This window comes from Abramis brama (genome assembly GCF_963993115.1).
Source record: "Abramis brama genome assembly, chromosome: 18".
In the NCBI taxonomy this organism is placed as follows: domain Eukaryota; kingdom Metazoa; phylum Chordata; class Actinopteri; order Cypriniformes; family Leuciscidae; genus Abramis; species Abramis brama.
This window is the reverse complement of record NC_139980.1, coordinates 33,586,615-33,609,405: the sequence shown is the minus strand read 5'-3', so window position 1 is coordinate 33,609,405 and position 22,791 is coordinate 33,586,615. Positions and strand designations below refer to the sequence as shown.

Here is a 22,791-nt window from a genome sequence, read left to right as displayed (position 1 = left end):
GTATCCTAGTAAACATAGTTGTAACTTTAATGAGGATTAATTAATAATGTTTAATACAGCGAAGACTATGCAGTGTTATTTTACATTTGCTTGCTTTAATACATTTCTGTAGGCCCCACCTGAAAACTACTGTCAGACCTACATGAAGAACCTGAAAAGCACTGTTTATTTCATTTGTATCTTTGTTATATTGTATTTATTTGTGCTTTTGCTTGTAATTTTATTATTTGTTCTTATTTTATTACTGACTATATGTAGGCTACTTGTCTTTAATAATGTTTTACATTTATATTAGTTAGGCTAGTAGTTTTAGCTGTGGTATCGAAATTGGAATAGAGAATCGTGAATTTTCACTGCTATCTAAAATATTGTTGTCATTACTGCCTGTTTCATGGCCGGTACACAATATTTATTCATATATGAAGCAGTTATTAAATGACGTTCTTTCTAAATTTTCAGTTATGATAGAACTAAATAAGTAAGATATTTAAGCTTTTTATAGTATTTTTTCAAATATATAGCCATTTGATTTAATTGATTTTTGTGCTTCCCAGAAGTCTGCGTTTTCAAGACCGCTGGTCGTTGTCACGTGATATCCGACACTTTCCTCAGCGCTTATCTGGATGACCCAATCACAGGCGTTTGTGCTTACTCGATGAGTTTAAAAAATATATATAATTATATCGAAATGACTGCCCTCGTTTCCATTTCTACGGCGAGTACTAATCTGTAAAATGTATACCTTTAAAATATTCTACTTTTAGTGTACACGTTTCAATTAAGACACAAACGTCCTCTGAGCCGCCAACTGCCCCCTGTCGGAGAACAACTAACCGTCACTAGTCAAACACATTTGTAACTCAGCGAATTATCTTCAATCCCTAAACCCTGCAGCCAATCAGAGTTTCCGCTTGGCGTCACGTGACTCGCTCAGAAGCGTGGAGTGGAAGCGTTGTGGTCTTGTGAAAAACTCTTGCAGCTTCATGGCGGTATGTGGCGAGCAACAACAACACACAATAAAAACAATATAATTTCAATTTAATTAATGGCGCAGGAATGATGGAAAAGACTGAAGAACCTCCTTCCTTAAACACCGAGGAAGAGAGTTCTGAAAAAGACAAAATATGGTGTTTACAGCGCGTGGGGAGAGACTGTGACTGGCTGCATCTATCCGAGGACTCTGAGGTGCATGTTCACAGAATAAACAGCATTAATATACATGTATTTATTTATATTCAGATACTCAGTTTCGCATGAAGATTTCTAAGGCTAAATTAAGCCTTACGTGGGGCTGTTTAGCTGTGAGTTAGCCGGATACAATCCAAATAAGTTAACAACAACACTGAACACCATTGATGATGGAGTCAAAACAACATTTTACAAGTGTGAATTATGTCCAGTTTAACTCAAACTGTAGGCAATTTATGAACCAAAGCTGCTAGTCATAGGTTAATGGCTCCAATATGATTTTATGATGTACATGTATGCTTGCTTATTGCTCTCCTGTGTGTTTTTACTCAGGTTACTGTTGGTCGTGGTCTGAATGTGACCCATCAGATTCTGTCAGCCAGCTGTCCACTGATGATATCCAGAAATCACTGTGTCTTCAAGCACAACGATGACGGACGGTGGACAGTGACGGACAATAAGGTGTAGTATGAGTCTGTCTATGGGTCTGACTGTCCATTCCAGCATTTGATGGGCGTTATGGGCTCTGAAACAACACTGAAAGAAAAATAGCCTATATTTATACTACAGGGCTGTTGAATGCTTGAGTCTGATTGGTTGACGAATGTTCTAAGGTGTGTAATTATTTTCAGGGAAACTCACAACTAAAGTAGTTCCAGGCAGATTTTGACCGGGTTACAGTTCCATATCACTTCGCCACAGGATTTCAGTGATTTCAAAGGTCGTTACAGTCGACAACAGCAGAAGAACCAAAACCCACAACGGCACTGACCAGGAAAATAAATATAGTACACAATAGGATACAAATGACAAACTTATTTCCAATAAAGTTGTATGTACAGAAAGCACATACTCTCTCTCTCTCCCGCTCAAACACACACACTCAGTACGGACACACACTCACACAGAAACGTGTGGTCAGCGCTGCTCTGATGATTTTATCAGTAAAATAGTTTAGCAACTTAAAAGCTACATGACATTTCTCATTAGTGAGGTAATAACGGCGCTGTCCTTGAAGCAGATCTCTCTCTCTCTCTCTAATAACTGCATTAATAACTGCATTAGTCTGCTATCAGTGGCTCAAGTCTCCATTACTAGCTCTAAAATGATGTTTTGTAATTAGCAATGGAGGCGTGGGATTAAATGCATAAGAAATGAGTCCCACACACAAGAGCTTTTTAATGGCAAAAATCTGATAAATGCTTTGAAATGCATCATCTGAACAATGTTTAATAAGTGGAATAATTGACTCCGGGCCGTTGAATTATCGAAAAATAATGTACACCCGAAGTGTAACATTACCACCTCTGGTGTGCATTATTTTTCTAATAATTCAACGGCCCGGAGTCAATTATTCCATATATATATATATAAAAGTAAAAGGTAATTCAAAATATTAATAAATACTATAATGGTTTATAAATAATACTAAAGTAACAGTAGTGCCATCTAAATGTAAATAACACTAATTAAAAAGACAAAAGTACATGACAAAATTAATAAAACTTAGACTAAAATGAAAACTGAAAATATTAAAAAGCGAATTAAAAAATATTAATGCATACTATAATAGTATATAGATAATACTAAAATAACACTGGTGTCATGTGTATATATATGAATCAGAAAAAAAAAAAAGTAAAGCTAAATATTAGTAATATAATAATAATTATCTAAATAAAGTCTAATAAATATACCAAAATTACTAAAACTGACTCAAATTAAAATGCAAACTGGAAAAGTAAAAGCTACTTCAAACTATTAATAAACACTGTTATAGCATATAAAAAATACTAAAATAATGTAAAAAATAATTAAGGCTAAATAGAAATAATAAATATGACAAAAGCACATCAAAAAATACTGATTAAAATGAAAATCGAAAAAATATTAATAAATACTATAATAGTACATAAATTATACTAAAATAACCCTGTTGTTATCTATATAATAATAAAAAAGAACTTGTATGTTGTTTTTTTATTTAACCCTAAAACCCTGTTGGGGACAAATGTGGGCAAAATTATTTTGATTTATTTTTTAAAAATACTTCCCTTGATCTGAGCGGTACAAGACTTGGCTACTTTTCCTAAGTTTGCCACCTGAACACACACAAAAAAAAAATGACTCGATTCTACAATGTTAAGTGGGTGAAAAAAAAAAACTCCTTAATTGTTTGTTCGTGGACAAAAATGGGCACCCATAGGAATGAATGGGAAAAACTGTAATTCAGAGCATTCTTCTTGTTTTTTTGTAAAAAAAAAATCAATAAATCCAATACAATGTATATCTAACATACACACAAATGAAGGGCTGGTCCTGTACAACATTCTCAACATGGCAAAAACTCTCACTCATACACACACACACACACACAAACACAAACAAACACAAACAATGCATTCAATGAGCCTATGACAGAATTGGGCTTTTTTTTTTTTTTTCAAATAAAAACTCACTCGCACATACAAAAATGATCCAATCAATGATGACAACCAATGGAATTATCCAATCAACCACCTGGCTCATCACCCTCTCTCTCTCTCTCTCTCTCTCTCTCTCTCTCTCTCTCACACACACACACACACACACACAAACAATGCATCCAATGAGCCTATGAAAGAGCCTTTGACTTTTTTTTTTTTTTTTCAAATAAAAACTCACTCACACATACAAAAACAAAGAATTGAATGAGCCAATGTCTGACCATGTTTTTTGGTATGATCCAATCATCCACCTGGCTCATCAGACTCTCTCACACACGCAGGCACACTTCAGAGTCAGATCAAAGTGCTACTGCAAGTTTTTTTTTTTTTTTTTTTTTGTATAGTCTCACCTAACACAGACATATATTTTTTAAATTACAATTTTAACTTGTGATAGTAAAAAACTTAAGAGGTCAAATTAATTTTATACAGTGGTTCAGAGGTCAGCCTATATGCAGCCATTGAGAACTAATAGCCATCTAGTGGCTATTGATATTATTGTTTTTTTTCTTAATTTAATACCAATATAAGACACCAGATGCCAGCAAACACACTTCATCTTTAGGATTTAACTCTCAGAACTTAGTGGAATAATATTTTTAATGTAGTTAAAGAAATATTAAATATAACATAAAAATAAGCATAATTTACATAGAAAATGTGGTACTTTTAGAAGTAAATAAATTCAAAAATACCCCCAAAATAAAAAAAAAATACCATAAATGGATAGTATAAATTTTATCGAAGACAGTGATATAACATTTATAATAAAAAAAAAATTGGATCACACCTGAGACCTCTGTGCCCACATTTGTCCACGAACAAACAATTAAGGGCTGTTATGTGAATAGGGTATGAGGGTTAAATATGTCTGACTTCTTTTGTTTGTCTTTATACCCAGAGTCTGAACGGCGTGTGGGTGAACGGGAGCCGGATTCCTCCAGCCAATCCCTTCTTGCTCCATCAGGGAGACTCTGTGCGACTCGGCGTCCCTCTCGACGGCAACCCTGTGGAGTTCGACTACACCCTCGTACAGAAGAGCTACAACGAGGTCAGATCGTTCTTGTCTGGGAATCTGGACAAAGAATGTGACGCCGCTCCCTTAGGCCAAAAACTGAAAAACTCTAAGAGGAAGTTGGATGGAGGAGACGACGAGTCGGAGCCGTCTCCCACGAATCAGTCCAAATCCAAGCTGTACCGATGCTCCGGTTCGGATAAGTCACGTGCACAGCCCTGCCCGTCCGGGGAACGCCGGGAAACTGCGAAGTTTGAGGACCGATGCGGTGATGCGGCGGGAAGCAGCTCGAGCGCTAGCACTGAGAGCAGTCAGCAGCTAGCTAGCGTTCACCGCTACAGCAAGAGCCTGATGGTCCTGAAGAGTCGTGTTGGAGACACGCAGAAGCGCGCGGCGGAGCTGGAGCGGCTTCGGGATCAGACGCCGGAGAGAGAGCGGGAGATGCAGGAGCTGCAGACGCAGCTGGAGATGTTGCGGGGTCAGCTGAGGTCGCAGAAGGAGCAGGCGCTCAAACGCATCGAGTGTCTGGAGAAATCCTTCTGTGAGGAGGAGCGGCGCCTGGAGGTGAGCCTCCAACACCAACGTCAAGTCAAGTCACCTTTATTTATATAGCGCTTTTTACAACACAGATTGTTTCAAAGCAGCTTTACAGAGATAACAGGGAAATAATGCAATAAAGTTTGTTTCTAGAAGAAAATAGAAACAATACTATCCCAATGTCCATACTATCCATCCTAAATGCTATGTGAGATTAGAAAATTTTGTTTTTTGTTTTTTGTTTTTTAAAGAGAAGGGACAGTGTATATTAGTCAACATTCATGAATGTAAATGTACCCAAATTAGCCCGAAAGCTAGTTTTCATCGGAAGTCCCTTTGCCAGATGTTATTAGGCCTAAAACTAGAGAACAGTGTAAAACAATAACAACAATAATAGCCTAGAACTAGAACTTGCAAACAACTCTGTAAAATACAATTAAACACATTATACAAAAAGACGATATAGGCTATATGTAACAGTAAGAAAAGACGTGTGTATATATATGTATATTTAAAAAACAAAATTGTTATGAGTTAAATAATACTAGTAATAATAGCGGAAGCTGCATTAATGTTCACATTGTTGATTATGAAGAAGCCATTTCTTAAAATGATGCTTAAATGAGTTGATGAGCGTTCTCTGATTGATTGTGGCACAGATTTCACTGATGCTCTGAATGAAAGAACAGCTTGACCAAAGGAAGCTTTCCTACGTGGAATTATATAATCCAATCAAAGTTGCCGTGTTGACCACTGTTGGTATTGTTAAAGGGATGGTTCACCCAAAAATAAAAAATGTGCTGTTCACAGGGTTTGTGCTTACAGTACTTGGATTTGACTTTTTGAAATTGAAGTCTTGGAAAAAACATATTTCTGAAAAGGTGCTTGAATTACTGGAAGACAATAGAAAATAGTTCATTGTATTGATAAAATAATTTTTTCACACCCATCTGATATTGATATAGAGCCATTTCACATGCCATTTCGTGATATTGCTCATATCATATGATTACTCAAGTATATGATACAGCTTTCAGTGTATCATGTTTTTGATAAGTGAGATTGTTGATTGTTGTCCTTGAAAAACAAAAAAGTAGTGCTTGAAAAGTCCTGGAATTTCATTTTACAGTGTCTGTACGAACCCTGTGTTAATTTACACCCCCTCAGGCCATACAATATGTACGTGACTTTTTTCTTCAGTTAAACAGTAAAGTAAAGTTTGTAAAGTAAAGTAAAAACCGTGGTCCTTGGTGATTCACATAATGCAAATCAACGGCTACCGTCACTTTGAGGGTAAAAAAACCAACATATACAGGCAAAACAAGATTAATACCCGTGGCTCTTGATGATACGTTTGAGGTCTTATGAAGCGAAACGATCGGAAACTGAACATTTATTTACAATATGTGACCCTGGACCACAAAACCAGTCACATGGGTCCATTTTTTTTAAATTGAGATTTATACAACATCTGAAATCCGAATGAATAAACTTTCCATTGATGTTTGGTTTGTTAGGATATGACAATATTTGTCTGAGACACAACTATTGTAAATCTGGAATCTGAGGGTGCAAAAAAATCGAAACATTGAGAAAATCTCCTTTAAAGTTGTGCATTTATGTTCATGATTGTGCAGCATTCACTCACAAAAATAAATGTTTTATATATTTACGGTAGGAATTTTACAAAATATCTTCATGGAACATGATCTTTACTTAACATCCTAATGATTTTTGGCATAAAAGAAAAATCAATAAATTTGACCCATACAATGTATTGTTGGCTATTGCCACAGATATATCCATGCGACATGTGACTGGTTTTGTGATCCAGGGTCACATATCATTATTACCTGTAATTCACAGCCTGGGCAAACAGTCCTGAGATTAACCACAGTCTGAAGCACGAGAAAAATTACACATTTCTTGTTTCTCGGATGATCCACCAATAAAAATAACATTGTTTACATCTAATTTATTACATAAGGATAGGCTCCAGCTCATAATATAAAGCCATCTGTGTGTTGACATCGTATATGTTGTTTTCCCTTAGACTGAAAAAGCACAACAGAATGAGGTGGGCTTGAAAAAACAACTCGAGGACGCATTAAAAGAGGTAACTGCACTATTGCACTGCAATATTTAATGTTTAAACGCAATGTTTTATATATATATAACGTTTTCCTTTACTTGGACAGCACCGGAAAGTTATTGAGGAACTCAAACACGCTCGGGAAGGATTCAAGGAAGCTCTTCAAGCCAAAGATAAGGAGCTGGAAGTTACAAAGGTAACCGTGGGAAAGTTGAGCATGAACTCGAGCACAGTGTGATTTTAATGTCATGGACAATGAAGTATATGTTATTTTTCTGTAAAACTCAAAGGTCAGTTTGTGATGAGTTTCCTAGCCGTTCTTTCCCTGTTAATGAAAGCCAATTTAAACTTTTTCAACGATCATGTCTTGCAAACAAACCTTTGCATAGGCTAAAATGAGTGACCGGTGACCAGATTTTGTGGAAGTGAAGCGATTGATTACATAATGTCTAAAAAGTAAGTAAAAATACAATTTTCTGTGCAATAATTTGACTTCCTCCCACAGGAAGAGAAAGAGAAGGCCAAAGCTCAGAAAGAAGAAGTGGTCACACAGATGACTGAAGTGCTGGAGAGTGAACTGCAGTGCAGCATTTGTTCAGAGCTCTTCATTGAGGTAAAAAAACACACAAAAAACACCATGATGTAAAGATCATGTGATCGGATGAAGGAATGACAGGGAAAGAACACTGACTTATTAAAAGATCAAAACTTTCTTTTCTATAAAAGTTCACTCGTGTCAAAAAGTGTGTAGGTGTAGAGTGTAGGTTGAGTGTTTTATAGAAAAACTCCATTGGACACTTTTGGACACTTAAAAATGTCTATTTCATTGCATTAGATACAAAATATCAAACCAAGGGGCAGAAGCAAACTAATGATGCTCAATGTTTTCTTCAGAGACACATTTTCAGTTATTATTAAATTACTCAAGGTAATTTTTTTGTCAGTTATCCTCAAAATCAGAATGTAGTTCATAACATTAACAAATATAATGTAAATGTGAATAAAAGCGACTGCCAAATGCATAAATGTAAATAAATGAATATGCACACACACATATGCATACTGTCTGTATATATATACTATATATATATACACTAAAGGCACCGGGGTGGCGGTGTCACCGGCTTGGGCCCTCCATCGCTGCTCGCAGCTATATTTGTATTTGCATTAAAAAACAAAATATCAAAACAAGCAGGATTTTTTTTACAGGCATTATACAGGCTATAATGAACAGGCTGCGATGTCAAGATTGCAATGCTGGAATGCACAATATGTTGTTGTTGTTGTGTGTGTGTGTGTGTGTGTGTGTGTGTCTGTGGCTCAGTCGAACAATGGAGACATAAAAACATACTCCGTCATTTTGTTCATACAGGATATCATTCAAACTGCAAAGTGTTTCCTTATATTTGTGTACACTCGCAATAAAACAACATTGTGCTTTGTCAAACTATAAACTCTGGTCAAACTGTAACGTACAACTGCCACCCAACCAAAATCTCTCTCTCTCTCTCTCTCTCACACACACACACACACACACACACACACACACACACACACACACACAGTTTAAAAGAAAAAAAATATTTATCCAACCCCATTTAAAAACAGTCTGTCGGTGCTATCTTTTGGACATTCATCATATTGCATTGGTTTTCATTTCTTGTCCTCAAACCGAGCACTAATCTGTTTATTTTTAAGTCACACATTCTCCATTGATTAAAAAAGACAATCAAATGTATTTTTTAATGGTAGTATTATTTTATACAGAAATAAATTATTTATAATTCAGATGAGAATAAAGTTAGTGTTAATTAAAATTGTAAGGAAAACAAATATATTGATCTAAAATCGACTATCATTTGCTGCAAATAGGTTGACTATTTATATTTATTATTATATTTTATTACGGCTGTAATGAACCGGCTGCGATGTCAAGATTGCAATGCTGGAATGCACAGAGTGTGTGTGTGTGTGTGTGTGTGTGTGTGTGTGTGTGTGTGTGTGAGGTGTGGGCACGATCGATCAGTGGAAACATAAAAACATAGGCTACTCCGTCGGTTTGTTCATACAGGACATCATTTAAACTGCACTGTGTTTACTTATATTTATGTACACTCGCAATAAAACACAACATTGTGCTTTTGTAAAAAAACATTCAAGCAATCCCACCCCCGAAATGGCGCTATTTTTTAAATTAAACTAAAATGCTCACGGCTGCACGGGCAATAACGCGTCTACAGCGAAGAACGAGCAGAACAGAGTGAATGTTTTTTAGTTCATTCCTACTGGACGTCCGTATTTCACTTTCGCTTTTAAAGGGATACTCCACTTTAAAATGAAAATTCTGTCATCATATACTCACCCTCATGTTGTTTTAATCCTTTATGAATTTCTTTCTTCTGCTGAACAGAAAGGAAGATATTTAGGAGAATGTCAGTAACCAGACAGTTTCTGATCCCATTGACTTCCATAGTAGGAAAAAATGTATACTATGGAAGTCAATGAGACCAGAAACTGTCTGGTTACTGACATTCTTCTAAATATCTTCCTTTCTGTTCAGCAGAAGAAAGAAATTAATAAAGGATTGAAACAACATGAGGGTGAGTATATGATGACAGAATTTTCAATTTAAAGTGGAGTATCCCTTTAAGTTAGCGACTTAAAAGCCCCCGCCGCGGTGTCACACATCGATTAACCAGTGGGAAAAAATTCTCAGTCACATCGCTAATATATTTATATATAAATACAATATACAATGGGCCTACCTGATTTTGGACACAAGAGGGCAGTATAGCCCTATGTATGACTTATTTTTTTACTAAATAGCGCATTCTGGCTGATTTTAAACTTTTACATAATTCTTGAATTGAAAAAACGGAATAAACCCCAAACTAGTTCTGTTTCGGTTTAGTTCTGATATTTGTATAATTTTATATAAAAATAAATGGTGTATAATTAAATTTTTAGAAGATATGAGATGTTTTCTGATTCCTTTTTTGACATTATTTTAATCCCTCGCCATGTCAAAACCGTTTGAGATATTCAATATCCGTTCACAATTTAGCATTTTAATGTATTTTCATCATGTTGAAAAAGTTTGGTGTGAATAAAAAAAAAACACTTAGCAGGAGCGGGTAAAAAGCAGAGGCTGAATTTGCAAATAAATCCACATTCAAACCAAAATATCTGACTTCCTGTTGGTCAGAGCTAATAACTGTAAATTAGAAAGTTGTCCGGCTCGATGAGACCAATATACGTACTGATTTTTGTAACTGTTGGTAAAACTAACCCCCCCACTTTTGTCAAAAGCATTTTGAAAGTGACACACTTCCTGTTGCCAGTTGGTGGCGCTATAACTTTGACTCACAATAGTTACATCCATCTGATCGTTCTCTTACCACAAACACACTGCTGAAGTTTCATCAAGATCAGTTAATGTATGCAGAAGTTATAACACTTCGTTTTTCTCTTTTCTCGCCATAAATTCGTTTCCTCACCACGGCCAAACCGTTCGAGATATCAAAAATCCGTCCGCAATTTAGCATCCTCAATGTCTTGACTTCATGCTGACCGAGTTTGGTCGCGATTGGATGAATTCTCAAGGAGGAGTATTTCAAATTCCAGAGGATGCGTTTTTCAAACAACCCATAATAGCCGACTTCCTGTTGGGCGGAGCTAATAACTTAGAGTGTGGAAGTTGTTCGGCCCGATGAGATCTATATGTGTACCGAGTTTCATATTAATTCATGCAAGCGTGTTTGATATATGGACCAAGTTTTTGGACCCGGTTCAAGGGGGCGCTGCCACGCCCGTGTCCCAGCTTCAGCCCGGCCCTGATGGCCGCGGGTTCTGACCTGTGTGCAAAGTTTCAAGAGTTTTCGAGCACGTTAAGGGCCCCAAAAGTGCCAGAGAAGTCAAAAAAATAAAATAAAGAATAATCCTAACGAAAACAATAGGGCCTTCGCCCTTTCAGGGCTTGGGCCCTAATAATATTGTGGCTAAAGTGTCCAAATATCACCGTTCAAAAGTCGGTAAGATTTTTTTTTTATGTGTTTGAAAGAAGTCTCTTCTGCTCACCAAGGTTGCATATATTTGATCAAAAATACAGTAAAAACAGTGAAATATTATTAAAAATTAAAATAAGTGATTTCTATTTGAATATAATTTAAAATGTTATTTATTCCTGTGATGAAAAGCTGAATTTCCATCATCATTACTCCAGTGTTGGCCATCTCACATAGTCAGGCTTTAGATATCGGCATAATGCCTGCAATATTTTGAAACTTATTCTAAGTGAGATCACAGATTTAGTTTTTAATGCCATTTCAGGATGGATTTGTCTAACGTTATGCCACAAAAATAGACTAGGTGTACAAATGTGACCCTGGACCACAAAACCAGTCACATGGGTCACTTTTTTGAAATTGAGATTCATACATCATCTGAAATCTGAATAAATAAGCTTTCCATTGATGTATGGTTTGTTAGGATATGACAATATTTGTCTGAGATACAACTATTGAACATCTGGAATCTGAGGGTGCAAAAAAAACGAAACATTGAGAAAATCTCCTTTGAAGTTGTTCATTTATGTTCTTGATTGTGCTGCATCCACTCATACAAATAAATGTTTTATATATTTACGGTAGGAAATTTACAAAATATCTTCATGGAACATGATCTTTACTTAATATCCTAATGAGTTTTGGCATAAAAGGAAAATCGATAATTTTGACCCATACAATGTATTGTTGGCTATTGCCACAAATATACCCGTGCGACATGTGACTGGTTTTGTGATCCAGGGTCACAAATGTACTTTTTGCAATTAATTTCCTGTTTTTTGCGCAATTTATTGCTTTGCTTTATAAAGCTTTATTTATATAGCGCTTTTTACAACACAGATTGTTTCAAAGCAGCTTTACAGAGATAACAGGGAAATAATGCAACAAAGTTTGTTTCCAGAAGAAAATAGCGTCACCAGCTTAAGTGAGTTCAGTGATGTTGAAGTGAACGATGGACTGTGCAGGACACAATCCTCTTGAACTTTGACCTCTGTGACCCCCTCAGGCCGTGACGCTGAACTGCGCCCACAGCTTCTGTCAGCACTGTATCCGAGAGTGGCGCAAACGCAAGGATAAGTGTCCCATGTGCTGGCAGACCATCACGTCTCAGACGCGCTCTCTGGTCCTGGACAACTGCATCGACCGCATGGTGGAGAATCTGAGCGCCGACATGAGAGAGCGACGCCTGGGGCTCATCAATGAGCGGAAAGGTGAGAGGTGCGTGACATCACCACGTCTTCTGTCTGATGCGAGTCTTTGAGAAGTTAAGGCAAGAAAGCACAGGTGAATCGGTTAAAACATTTAAAGGTGCATTGTGTAATTTTAGCGGCATCTAGTGGTGAGGTTGCGAATTGCACCCAGCCAGAAGTTACAGTGGCCGACAGATGTCGTCGTCTGAGACAGCAGAGAGTAGCCAGTTAAGCAATGAGGTTTCTTTATAAAGATAAAGTAATTAGGTTTACTTAAAAGGGTGGTATAATACCCTTTTCACAAGATGTAAAATAAGTCTCTGATGTCCCCAGAGTGTGTATGTGAAGTTTTAGCTCAAAATACCCCACAGATATTTTTATATAGCATGTTAAAGTTGTCACTTTTTAGGGTGAGCAAAAACGCACCGTTTTTGTGTCTGTCCCTTTAAATGCAAATGAGCTGCTGCTCCCGGCACAGGGGGTGGAGCTTCAAGAGCTTGTGTCCTTTTACCTCACACACACATGCACTGAAAATTTCAAAACTTTTAGCCTTTTTTGTTCAAACCGGAGTCAGACAATGATGGAGAGACTCAAGAAGAAGTGACAACATGTAGAAGCAACAGGACATTTCTGAATGGCTAGTTGATGAATTTATGAAGCTTATGTGTAGTTATCTTCTAGTCATTGATTAGCATATTCTGTCATGATAATCTATAAATCGTGTTCAGGGGGCGGGGTTTATGTAAATTCCAGGGTTGGTGATGTCACTAACCCGGGAGGAATGTGGTGTAGTCTCTACCAGCCGTTTGTTGTAGTCCTTAAAAAGCGATTTCTTTAAAAGCAAATATCTCCCTTTGCTTTGAACTTTGAGCGTTGTAACTTTGCAGATGTTGTTTATGCTCAAACAGCAACATTACACACTAACTAAAGTTAGAAAAGTGAAATCATAATCAACCACCCCTTTAAATATTCAGTAAAACGATATGTTATTGCGAATATTATTGTTACTTGTTCATCATTGTGTCAATCTTTTATTTGCTGACTTTAGCTAGCTTCTCTTTATCGGATGAAGGAATGACAGGGAAAGAACACTGACTTATCAAAAGATCAAAACTTTCTTTTCAATAAAAGTTCACTCGCGTCAAAAAGTGTGTAGGTGTAGAGTGTAGGTTGAGGTTTTTATAGAAAAACTCCAATGGACACTTAATAATGTCTGTATTTCATTGCATTAGATACAAAATATCAAACCAAGTGGCAGAAGCAAACTAATGATGCTCAATGTTTTCTTCAGAGACACATTTTCAGTTATTATTAAATTACTCAAGGTCATTTTTTTGTCAGTTATCCTCAAAATCAGAATGTAGTTCATAACATTAACAAATGTAATGTAAATGTGAATAAAAGCGACTGCCAAATGCATAAATGTAAATAAATGCATACGCGCACACACACACATATATTTATTTATTTATTTATTTATTTATTTATTTATTTTGTGCTGAGTTTCTTTAAAATAAATCCTGTGAATTGCACCCACCATAAGTTACGGTGGCCGACAGGAAGTGATGTCGTCGTCTGAGACAGCGGAGAGTAGCCAGTTAAGCAATGAGGTTTCTTTATAAAGATAAATTAAGAAATTAGGTTTACTTAATTGTTCAGTAAAACGATATGTTATTGCGAATATTATTGTTACCTGTTCATCATTGTGTCAGTGTTTTATTCGCTGACTTTAGCTAGCTTCTTTATACGAACAACAACATATAGTGACGAAACACGTTTGTCCGTTCAGGGCCACTGTAGAAACATGTCGATGTAAGGGGACCTGCGGTGTGAGATAGAAATGGCTCATTATAAGGTAATAAAAACAGAACGGTTCATTAAGTAAGGTCTTTATAAACCACTGAAAACATAGTTATGTTTATGATATTGCATTTCTGTCAACAGATCCTCCTAAATATTACACACTGCACCTTTAACTAGTAGAAATCACTGTACTTCCCCTGCTGATTGATCACATTAAGAATTTGCAACGAAAAAAAAAAAAAATCATTGCAAGGTTTCTGAAATGTCATGTTTAAATATGCAGATGAGACATTATCTAAATAAATATGATGGATTTTGTATAAATTTCCAGAACTGAACAGTGGATAAAGCCAGTTTCAAAATGTCAAAGTTTCATTTTCTTGACATACTAGAGTTAAAGGTTTTTACAGAGGGGATTTTGTACATCTCATTTTATCACTTCATAAATGAGAACATACTGTCAAAATTCATCATGTTTTTTTTTGTTGTTGTTTTTTTAAAACACAAAATCAGGTGAATGTTATATATGAGCAAACCCCTCTGTAAAAAAAAAAAAACCCGAATGTAAAGTTTGGTGTTTGTAAAGCTGCTGGATTGGAGATTTCTGACTCAAACTCACCGCCTTTAAAGATATGTATTATAATTGAAATCTACAGATGATGTAAATGGATAAAGTGTAATAAAATAAACACTTAAAGAACACCTATTATTGAATCTGGAAATAAAGCAAAATAACTGATAAAAATGAGAAATAGTCCTCAGATGCCATGTCTGTAATTTATAACAAAACATCTAGCATTAATTCATTCTCAAACAGATTCATTAACAGTAGTTATTACTCCACTCCTGCGTGACGTCAGTAACCAACGTGGTTGAACGACCAATTTGCGACAATATGGTTTCGGGAAACAGTCGACTTTATTCAACTCTTCATTTTCTTCTGTTTCTCTGAGTGAGTTGACGTAGTGTAACAGCGCAGCGCTTCTGGGTTTGTACGTCAGAACGGAGGCTCACTATTGGCCAGCATCACACACGTGACCAGCGTCGGCCAATAGCGAGCCTCCGTTCTGTTGGAACAACATGAGGGCGAGTAATTACTGACAGAATTTTCATTTTTGGGTGAACTAACCCTTTAAGGTCAGGTTCTCTTACAAGTTACGAATGGTGCTATAAGGTCATACCTAAAAACTGAACATCTAAACTGTGTTCTCAGGTCAGAAAGCGAGCGTCCCTCCAACAGTCGTGGTAATAAACGACGACAGCGACAGCAGCAGCAGCAGTGACGCGTTCTTTCAGGGAAACAGCTCCATGTTCTCCGACTCCAACGACTCGCTGCTTCATCTGGTCCATTTTCCCAGCGATGACGATTCGTCCTGGTCTGAGGACGACGACTATCTCTGAGAAACACTTGTGAAGAACAGACACGGCTTGTTTGTTTGGTTTCATGTTTCATTTAGCCATGCTATTTTTATGTTTGTAGCTCACTGTATGAATTGTTTTGGGCTTTCTGTGTTAAAATAAACTCTAAAATTATTTTGCACTCAGCCGTTTTGATGTTGTTTTGATCAATTCCGTATTAAACTTCTGTGTTCTGTGCATAATATTATGAATATACTTTCTTCTACCAATAAAGGCCAGTTCACACTGCATTGACAGATCAATGGCCGACCAATGGGAACAGACACTTCAGGTTTTAACCTGGTGTTTATGTGTGTTTCCGTATGAAGTTACACATTTTAAATCCATTTTGCTGTATCCCACAACATTTCTCAGTGTAAACATGCTTATATTAAATACACACTGAGCGCAAATGATGTGACAAAGTGTGTCATTCCCATATAATGGAGGAGGCTGTCTGTGTGAGGTATTGATTGTTGATTTTAATGGGAACATGCTCTTTTGCTGCATGGCTTTCATTGGTTGTTTCTCACGCTCCAGTATCTGGCACAAGAGGGCAGCAGTGAGATACGAGTGTTTGTTAAATGTTGATCCGTGTATATCCCTGCTGAACGTACATTTTGCATCTGGACATTACCTTTATATTCGTGGTGTTTAAAGTGCAACAGCATAAAGATATAGCCGATTGCATTTGATCTGTAATTATTTCCAAATTGCGTGCATTGCCCATTTGCTATAATTTCAACATCACTACAGGCGAGTAGACTAAAATTTGAACTAATTGATATCGCCATACTTCCCCAGTTGATTAATCACAGTATATCATGGCAATTGTTTTATTTTATAATGCAAATTATGCATTATATAAACAAATATGCACTCATTTTCAGATATTTCCAGAACAGAAAGCCAGTTTCTTATTTCATTTTGTGGACATATTAAAGGGATTTTACTGAGGGGATTTTGTATACCCTCTTTTATCACATAAATCAGAATATACTGTGCTGTCAACAGCCAGAGTTTTTTTTGAAAGTTTTTACAAATAATGTAAATTAGGCACATTATTTATGAACAACCCCCTCTGTATAAACCTTCAGAATATAGATAGGAATAAAACTGTAACGTTTGGTGTATGTAAAGCTGCTGAAGTGGAAATTCCTGACTCGTAGGAACAAAAACATGAGAAAAGGTATGAAATCTAAAGTGTATTAAACACAGTGTGTATTTTGGATGTTTTCTTTCCGTTAGTCTGAAAGAAGACATGTTATGGAAGAAAAATAGCCTCAAAATTGAGTAGTGCATTAAAAAACAATGGGTTTGTTGTGTGTGTGTGTACTTGTACATCTATCTTTATGAGGACATTCATTGACACAATGCAATCTCTAGCTGCTTACCCTAATCTTACCCATCACAACTAAGTGCCTAACCCGACCCCTGACCCTAAACTTCATTATAACCTGATCCCTAAAACCAAGTCTTGACCCTCAAACAGGCCTTTAAAGGCTCTCAGAAAGTAAGGACCGGCCAAAATGTCCTCACTTTACTCTCTTTGTCCTCACTCCAATGGTCTAAAACTCAACTGGTCCTCACAAAGATAGTTGTACAAGTATACACACACACACACACACACACACATACATTTCTATTTTTGGCAAATGTAAAGGCCCTTTCACATCAAAAATTAAGTGAATAAGCCTAAAGCTGAAGCAAATGCAGATTCACTCCTGTACAGTAGAATGAAATAAAACCTTAAACCTAAAAACAAATAAACCTTTCTCACAGAAGAATATTACGCAGGAGAATAAAATTCAACACTCTTACCTCAGCAATAAAAGCAACAAAATGAAACACAAATTTGATGTTTATTTAAAGTCATTTTTGCATATTAGTATGGTTAAATTGGATCATCGAAGGCCAGCAGTAAAGACATTGGTTAATAAAGTGAGATTAATCACATAAAGTATATTTGTGTTATATTACAGTTGATTTGAGACCTCTAGGCCAAATGGTGTTATAGTTTAATGAATTTAAAGTATTACATACATTTAAATATATAAGAGGGAACATAAGAGTCGTCATTTTCTCCCATCATCCGAGCCACTGACGACCGCAGTGGATTAGTTTTATTTTTTGCATGGAGTGCGCAACAAAATATAGCCTAGCCCATCTAAATTCGTTTATGTCCCGCGAATCATTTCACTCCAGACTGCTTTGTGAACTCGATTCTGGCTCGCTGTCTGTGTGCTCGAGATCATATGATGTAAGGCAAACCCAAGGATGACCGTAAAAACGGATGATGCGTTAAATATTTGTAATGTTGTTTTTTTCCAGTGTGATTTTTCTGGCACTCTTTCAGTTCATCTTCTGTACTCATTTAAAAAAGTTGGGTTAAAAACGACCCAACAGCTAACCCAATGGTGGGTTGATATAGCACCGACCTAATGTTGGGTTATTTTAACCCTATGAATTAGGTAACTAGTTTTACCCAATAAATTGGGTAACAAAAAACTAATTTCTATAGTAAATGACTTCTTGCAGTGAAACACACACCGCCGTGTCTTTTCTGCTGTAATATTACGAATGAATCTTCTCCTTTGAGTGAATCTTCAGGTGTTTCTTCAGGACTGACGCCCAGTGAAACTGTTTACCGCAGTGAAATGTGATTTCAGAGCGAAAGCCTGAGCCGCTTCTTCCCAGTGTGAACTCTCATGTGAATCTTCAGGCTTGATTTACGTGAAGCATTTTTTACACTGAGGGCAGATGGCAGATTTTTTAGCTTCTGTTTTTTCTTTCTCGTTCACGTCCATCAGGTCTAAAAGAAACATTAAATCAAGTGAAATTTCAAATGAGAGACAAACGTGAAATGAAAAGTGAGCCCAAAGTCAAGATCACTTTCGTGCACAACAGTTGTCGACCAGATTTGATGGGATTAAAATCACCATTGAACTCATTTATGATCTATTTAAATTTCATAAAGATGATTTGTGTTATAAATCACTAGTTTGGTCATTAAAACTCTAGATGACGCAGCGGAAATACCGGTAGTGCGAAATTTCCATTCGCAGCGGAAGAAGCGGTCAAAATCGGTGACATGGAAAGAGCTAAGTGTGCCAAAAAAAAAGATTGTAACAGCTCGAGAGAAGTCTAGTCTATAGGAAATACCCCCTCTTTGGATCTACACTGCAGATATGACACGTGAAAAGATATGCTAAGCTGAAATAATCTTATGATTTCGTTTGTATGGTATCATAAGGGTTATGATCTATACTGCATCCAGCCACCAGAGGGCGATAAAAATTTGGCCTCACTTTTTCAGGACATGTGCACACAACAAGAGAGTCGGATTTTCACATGCGATTTGTCTGAGAAGACAAATCGCATGTGAAAATATGACTCTCTTGTTGGTGTGAAGTAAGTGGATAATGTAGAGCGAGGCGGTTGTTAAGTTATAGTGAATACAACCCCGGCAGGCTGATCAGGACCGCAACGCGACGCGGAGGGATCTTGAATCAGCCTGAAGGGGTTGTATTCACTATAACAACCGCCTCACTTTACATTATCCCGCTTATTACATGGCTACCTACCAAATAAATCAATAATTTGACACAAAGTCAAGATCAGTGAACACACCGCATTCTACATTAGAATTCAACCAAACCATGTAATAACAGAAGTTAATAGATACCAATCGACCAACAAAATCTCCTGCCGCTCAACGTGGTTGTCAGCAAACTTAAATTAGAAGAGATTTTGTTGCTCAGCACATAAAGATGAACTACTGTGCTTTCAGACTGTGGTGATGTGGTTTCTCCACTGCATGGGTCTTCATGTGTAACGTCAGGTGAGTTTTATAACAGAAACTGGTTCCACACTGATCACACGTGTGCGGTTTCTCTCTGCTGTGGATCCTCTCATGGGTTTTCAGATGTTCTGACAGACTGAATCTCTTGTCGCAGTGTGAACACTTGTAAGGTTTCTCTCTGGTGTGAATTCTCTGGTGCTGTTTTAAATGTTTATCTAAAATAAAAGTCTTCTCGCACTCAAAGCACATGTACTCTCTCACACCAGTGTGAATTTTCTGATGTGCTACTAAATTACACCGCAGTGAAAAACACTTTCCACATTCAGAACATAAATGTGGCTTCTCTTTCGTGTGAACTCTCAGGTGTGTGTTCAGGTGTGAAGACTTGGAAAATGTTTTTTCACACTGATCACATGTGAACGGCCTCTCTCCGGTGTGGACCCTCATGTGAACGTCAAGATGTTGTTTGTTTATGAATCTCTTTTCACATTGACCACATATGAACGGTTTCTCTCCGGTGTGGATTCTCATGTGAACTTTAAGATGTACTGGCTGCGTGAAACTCTTCCCACACTGATCACATGTGAATGGCTTCTCTCCGGTGTGGATCCTCATGTGAACATTAAGGTCACGTTTGGATGTGAAACAGTTTCCACACTGATGGCATTCATGCGGTCTCTCTCCAGTGTGGATTCTCATGTGGCCAGTGAGACTTGTCTTTTGTGTGAAGCTCTTCCCACACTGATCGCATGAGAACGGCCTCTCTCCGGTGTGAACTCTCATGTGACGCTCAAGACGTTGTGTGTTTCTGAAACTCTTTCTACACTGAGTGCAGGTGAAAGATTTCTTGGCTCTTCTTTTCTTTAAAGGTGTCTTTTTAGTCTTTGAGCGTCTCGAAGGTTTTTCTCCAGGTTTGACATGATGTTCCTCCTCTACTTCACTCAGTTCTTCACTCTCCTCACTCTCTTCCATCAGGTCTGACATGAAAGAAAGAAAAGGTGTAATTTCATTTTAAGCACATCAAAATATTTCAAAGAGAGAAATATTAAGTGAAAGGACATAAAAATGAGTCCTGATGTACAAGAAAGTAGACACATTTTAAATGCAAGGTCCACCCAATTGGCCCAACATTTGAATCCAATGGTGAGGTAGAAGATTTCCTGCATGCTTTGACTTTTCGGTGTGCCAAGTAATTTAAAGGGATATTTCACTGCTGGAAAGATGAATGTGTATTTAAATTGGGTCATTTATGTAGTAGAAATGTGAAATTATTTTAGAAGTTGGTGTCTTCTAGACTGAGAATAGCCAGAAAATGTATTTTTGGCTCATGTGGATGAAAGACAACAACTCCCAGAATGCACTTGCTTCGCTGCCCTACGAGGCCCAAGCCACGCCTACCGGTTACAGAGGGCAGTATCGGAAGAAATGATACAGCTAGGCTACTAGTCGACTCGAAACTGAAAAGACGGCGTTTTATCGTGAGATCCCCCTATGGGCGGGTTGAAGACATGCGGGACGAGCTCCTCCTACTGGCTGGAGTCTCTCGCCTCTGGACAGAAAAGCCTCTGATGACGATAAATGATGATTTTTGCGTCATCTGAGGTTTTTCCAGACACACAATACAGAATCTCTCGTCTCAGCGGGACATGAGGGAGGGAAGCACGGTCACTCGAAAATACTACCGGGTTTCTACTGATACAAAGCTTAATGCTAATCGGTGAACTATCCCTTTAATTCCAATTAGGTATTTATGAATCTATCTTTCACATCCTTAAATTTGGGTTGTAAAGCCAATCATTTAAGTAAACATTTGATTATTCTGTTTAACTCTTTATATTTTACTTGTTCATTTGGTGGTTAATATCACTTAGAGTTTCCCACCGGCCATTAATACACATCTCACGGTCACAAACTCATCAGTGACTCATATGACTCGCACGATGAAATATCCCCGCCAAATAGGCTATACATTGCAGTGATTGGGTTAAACAAGTTAATTCTCATGAATAATGCAGAGAAAGGCTCAGAAAACGTGCTGACGTAAATTCATACTGTACAGCAGTGGCAGCCAATCACCACTCTGAATTAAACGCACTACACTGTAAAAGAGTGTAAATTTGCAGTAATTAACTGGCAGCAGCCTCACCTATAAAGTACTTTTGTTTTTACAGTTTTTTACTGTAAAAATTGTCTTGTAATGTATCTAGTGCTACAGTTGCACTAAATTAAAACTCAGGTTAATTCATTTCATTTGCTGCATCTGACTGCCAAGTTTATAAACTAACAGTGTGAGCATATTTATACTGTGAACTTCATTTCAATTGTCTCAGAAAAATTCTTAAAGTGAACCAAATTAAAAAAAAATATATATATCTTTTTTTTAAACTCAATTAGCAAACAGCTACTTTGGATGGCCCTGGGAAAGGACACACGGTAGAAAAAGCATCTCTAAACTCTCTAACTTCTATTACATTTTGTTCTGTTTCGCTGGACACTGGACCATTTACCAGTCACACTGAGACATTACAAATTATACCAAACATGTAAAGAACATTATATTCTCTCATGATCACGCTGAGTGAACTGCGTGAAGGGAAGAATGGGTAAAGGGACTGAAGTGGAGAGAAGGAACAAATGTGAAAGAAGGACCGGAGGGAAAAAGCTTTCCAGATTTTCCTCCTTTTAATAACAGAGCATTTCTAAAAATTGTGACGCCCAGGAAGTGACATCATCTGGGCTCCTTCTACTGCATGATGGGAAGACAAGAAAATAACTCAATCCATTGTCTCAGTTTTTACAAACACGTGTGTATCCATTCTGGAAAGTTCATTTACTTGATAGTTGTTTTAAACACAACATTGTAAACTATATTGAAATGTGTCCAACATTTTGGTAACACGGTTGCAAAAAGAGTCAAACCAGAAATATAAAAAGTACAAAATAAGGGAGCTAATTTGACCTGATGTTGACTCAAACCTCAAACCAGTTTCTCAAACCTCCCTTTACTGACCATTTGTTGAAAATATGTAGTCATTTCTTTTTTTAACTGCATATCTAAATGTGATGTAGTGCTTGAATCTCTCTAACATGAATGTTCTTCAGCATCATGAATGCATGAAGAATAAACACTAACCTCTTTGTTCTTCAGGATCTTCAGTGTGTTTCATTCTCCAGGGTTCTGGATCACTCATGTTCTCCTGTCAGCTCTTCCTGATG

General features: G+C 37.1%; 2 protein-coding genes across 3 annotated transcripts; one reads left to right on the top strand and one right to left on the bottom strand.

The window, feature by feature from the left end:
• The first annotated feature begins 911 nt into the window (after nucleotides 1-911).
• Nucleotides 912-15,919, top strand: rnf8 (ring finger protein 8, E3 ubiquitin protein ligase). Of its 2 annotated transcripts, none has more exons than XM_084090854.1 (8): nucleotides 912-1,185; nucleotides 1,522-1,650; nucleotides 4,576-5,253; nucleotides 7,280-7,342; nucleotides 7,425-7,514; nucleotides 7,824-7,931; nucleotides 12,389-12,600; nucleotides 15,589-15,919. In XM_084090854.1, the coding sequence occupies exons 1-8, from the start codon at nucleotides 1,057-1,059 to the stop codon at nucleotides 15,656-15,658; spliced, it is 1,479 nt and encodes a 492-aa protein (XP_083946980.1). In that variant the 5' UTR covers nucleotides 912-1,056; the 3' UTR covers nucleotides 15,659-15,919. The 2 variants fall into 2 exon arrangements, with proteins under 2 accessions (XP_083946980.1, XP_083946979.1); XM_084090853.1 differs by having other exon boundaries at nucleotides 929-1,185; nucleotides 12,389-12,593.
• Nucleotides 15,920-17,616: 1,697 nt separating this feature from the next.
• LOC311068765 (uncharacterized protein) lies at nucleotides 17,617-22,791 on the bottom strand. The gene is made up of 2 exons (XM_084091393.1): nucleotides 22,709-22,791; nucleotides 17,617-20,552 (listed from the first exon to the last, which is right to left on the bottom strand). Exons 1-2 carry the CDS (start codon nucleotides 22,764-22,766, stop codon nucleotides 19,549-19,551), a joined length of 1,062 nt encoding a protein of 353 aa, XP_083947519.1. The 5' UTR covers nucleotides 22,767-22,791; the 3' UTR covers nucleotides 17,617-19,548.

Excerpts from the sequence above, each read along its gene's own strand:
- LOC311068765 (XM_084091393.1), bottom strand. The coding sequence starts at position 22,766 with ATGAGTGATCCAGAACCCTGGAGAATGAAACACACTGAAGATCCTGAA. Across the intron at positions 20,553-22,708 it reads AGATCCTGAAGAACAAAGAG|ACCTGATGGAAGAGAGTGAG; the intron begins GTTAGTGTTTAT and ends CTTTCATGTCAG.
- rnf8 (XM_084090853.1), top strand. The coding sequence starts at position 1,057 with ATGATGGAAAAGACTGAAGAACCTCCTTCCTTAAACACCGAGGAAGAG. Across the intron at positions 1,186-1,521 it reads ATCTATCCGAGGACTCTGAG|GTTACTGTTGGTCGTGGTCT; the intron begins GTGCATGTTCAC and ends GTTTTTACTCAG. Across the intron at positions 7,343-7,424 it reads TCGAGGACGCATTAAAAGAG|CACCGGAAAGTTATTGAGGA; the intron begins GTAACTGCACTA and ends TTACTTGGACAG.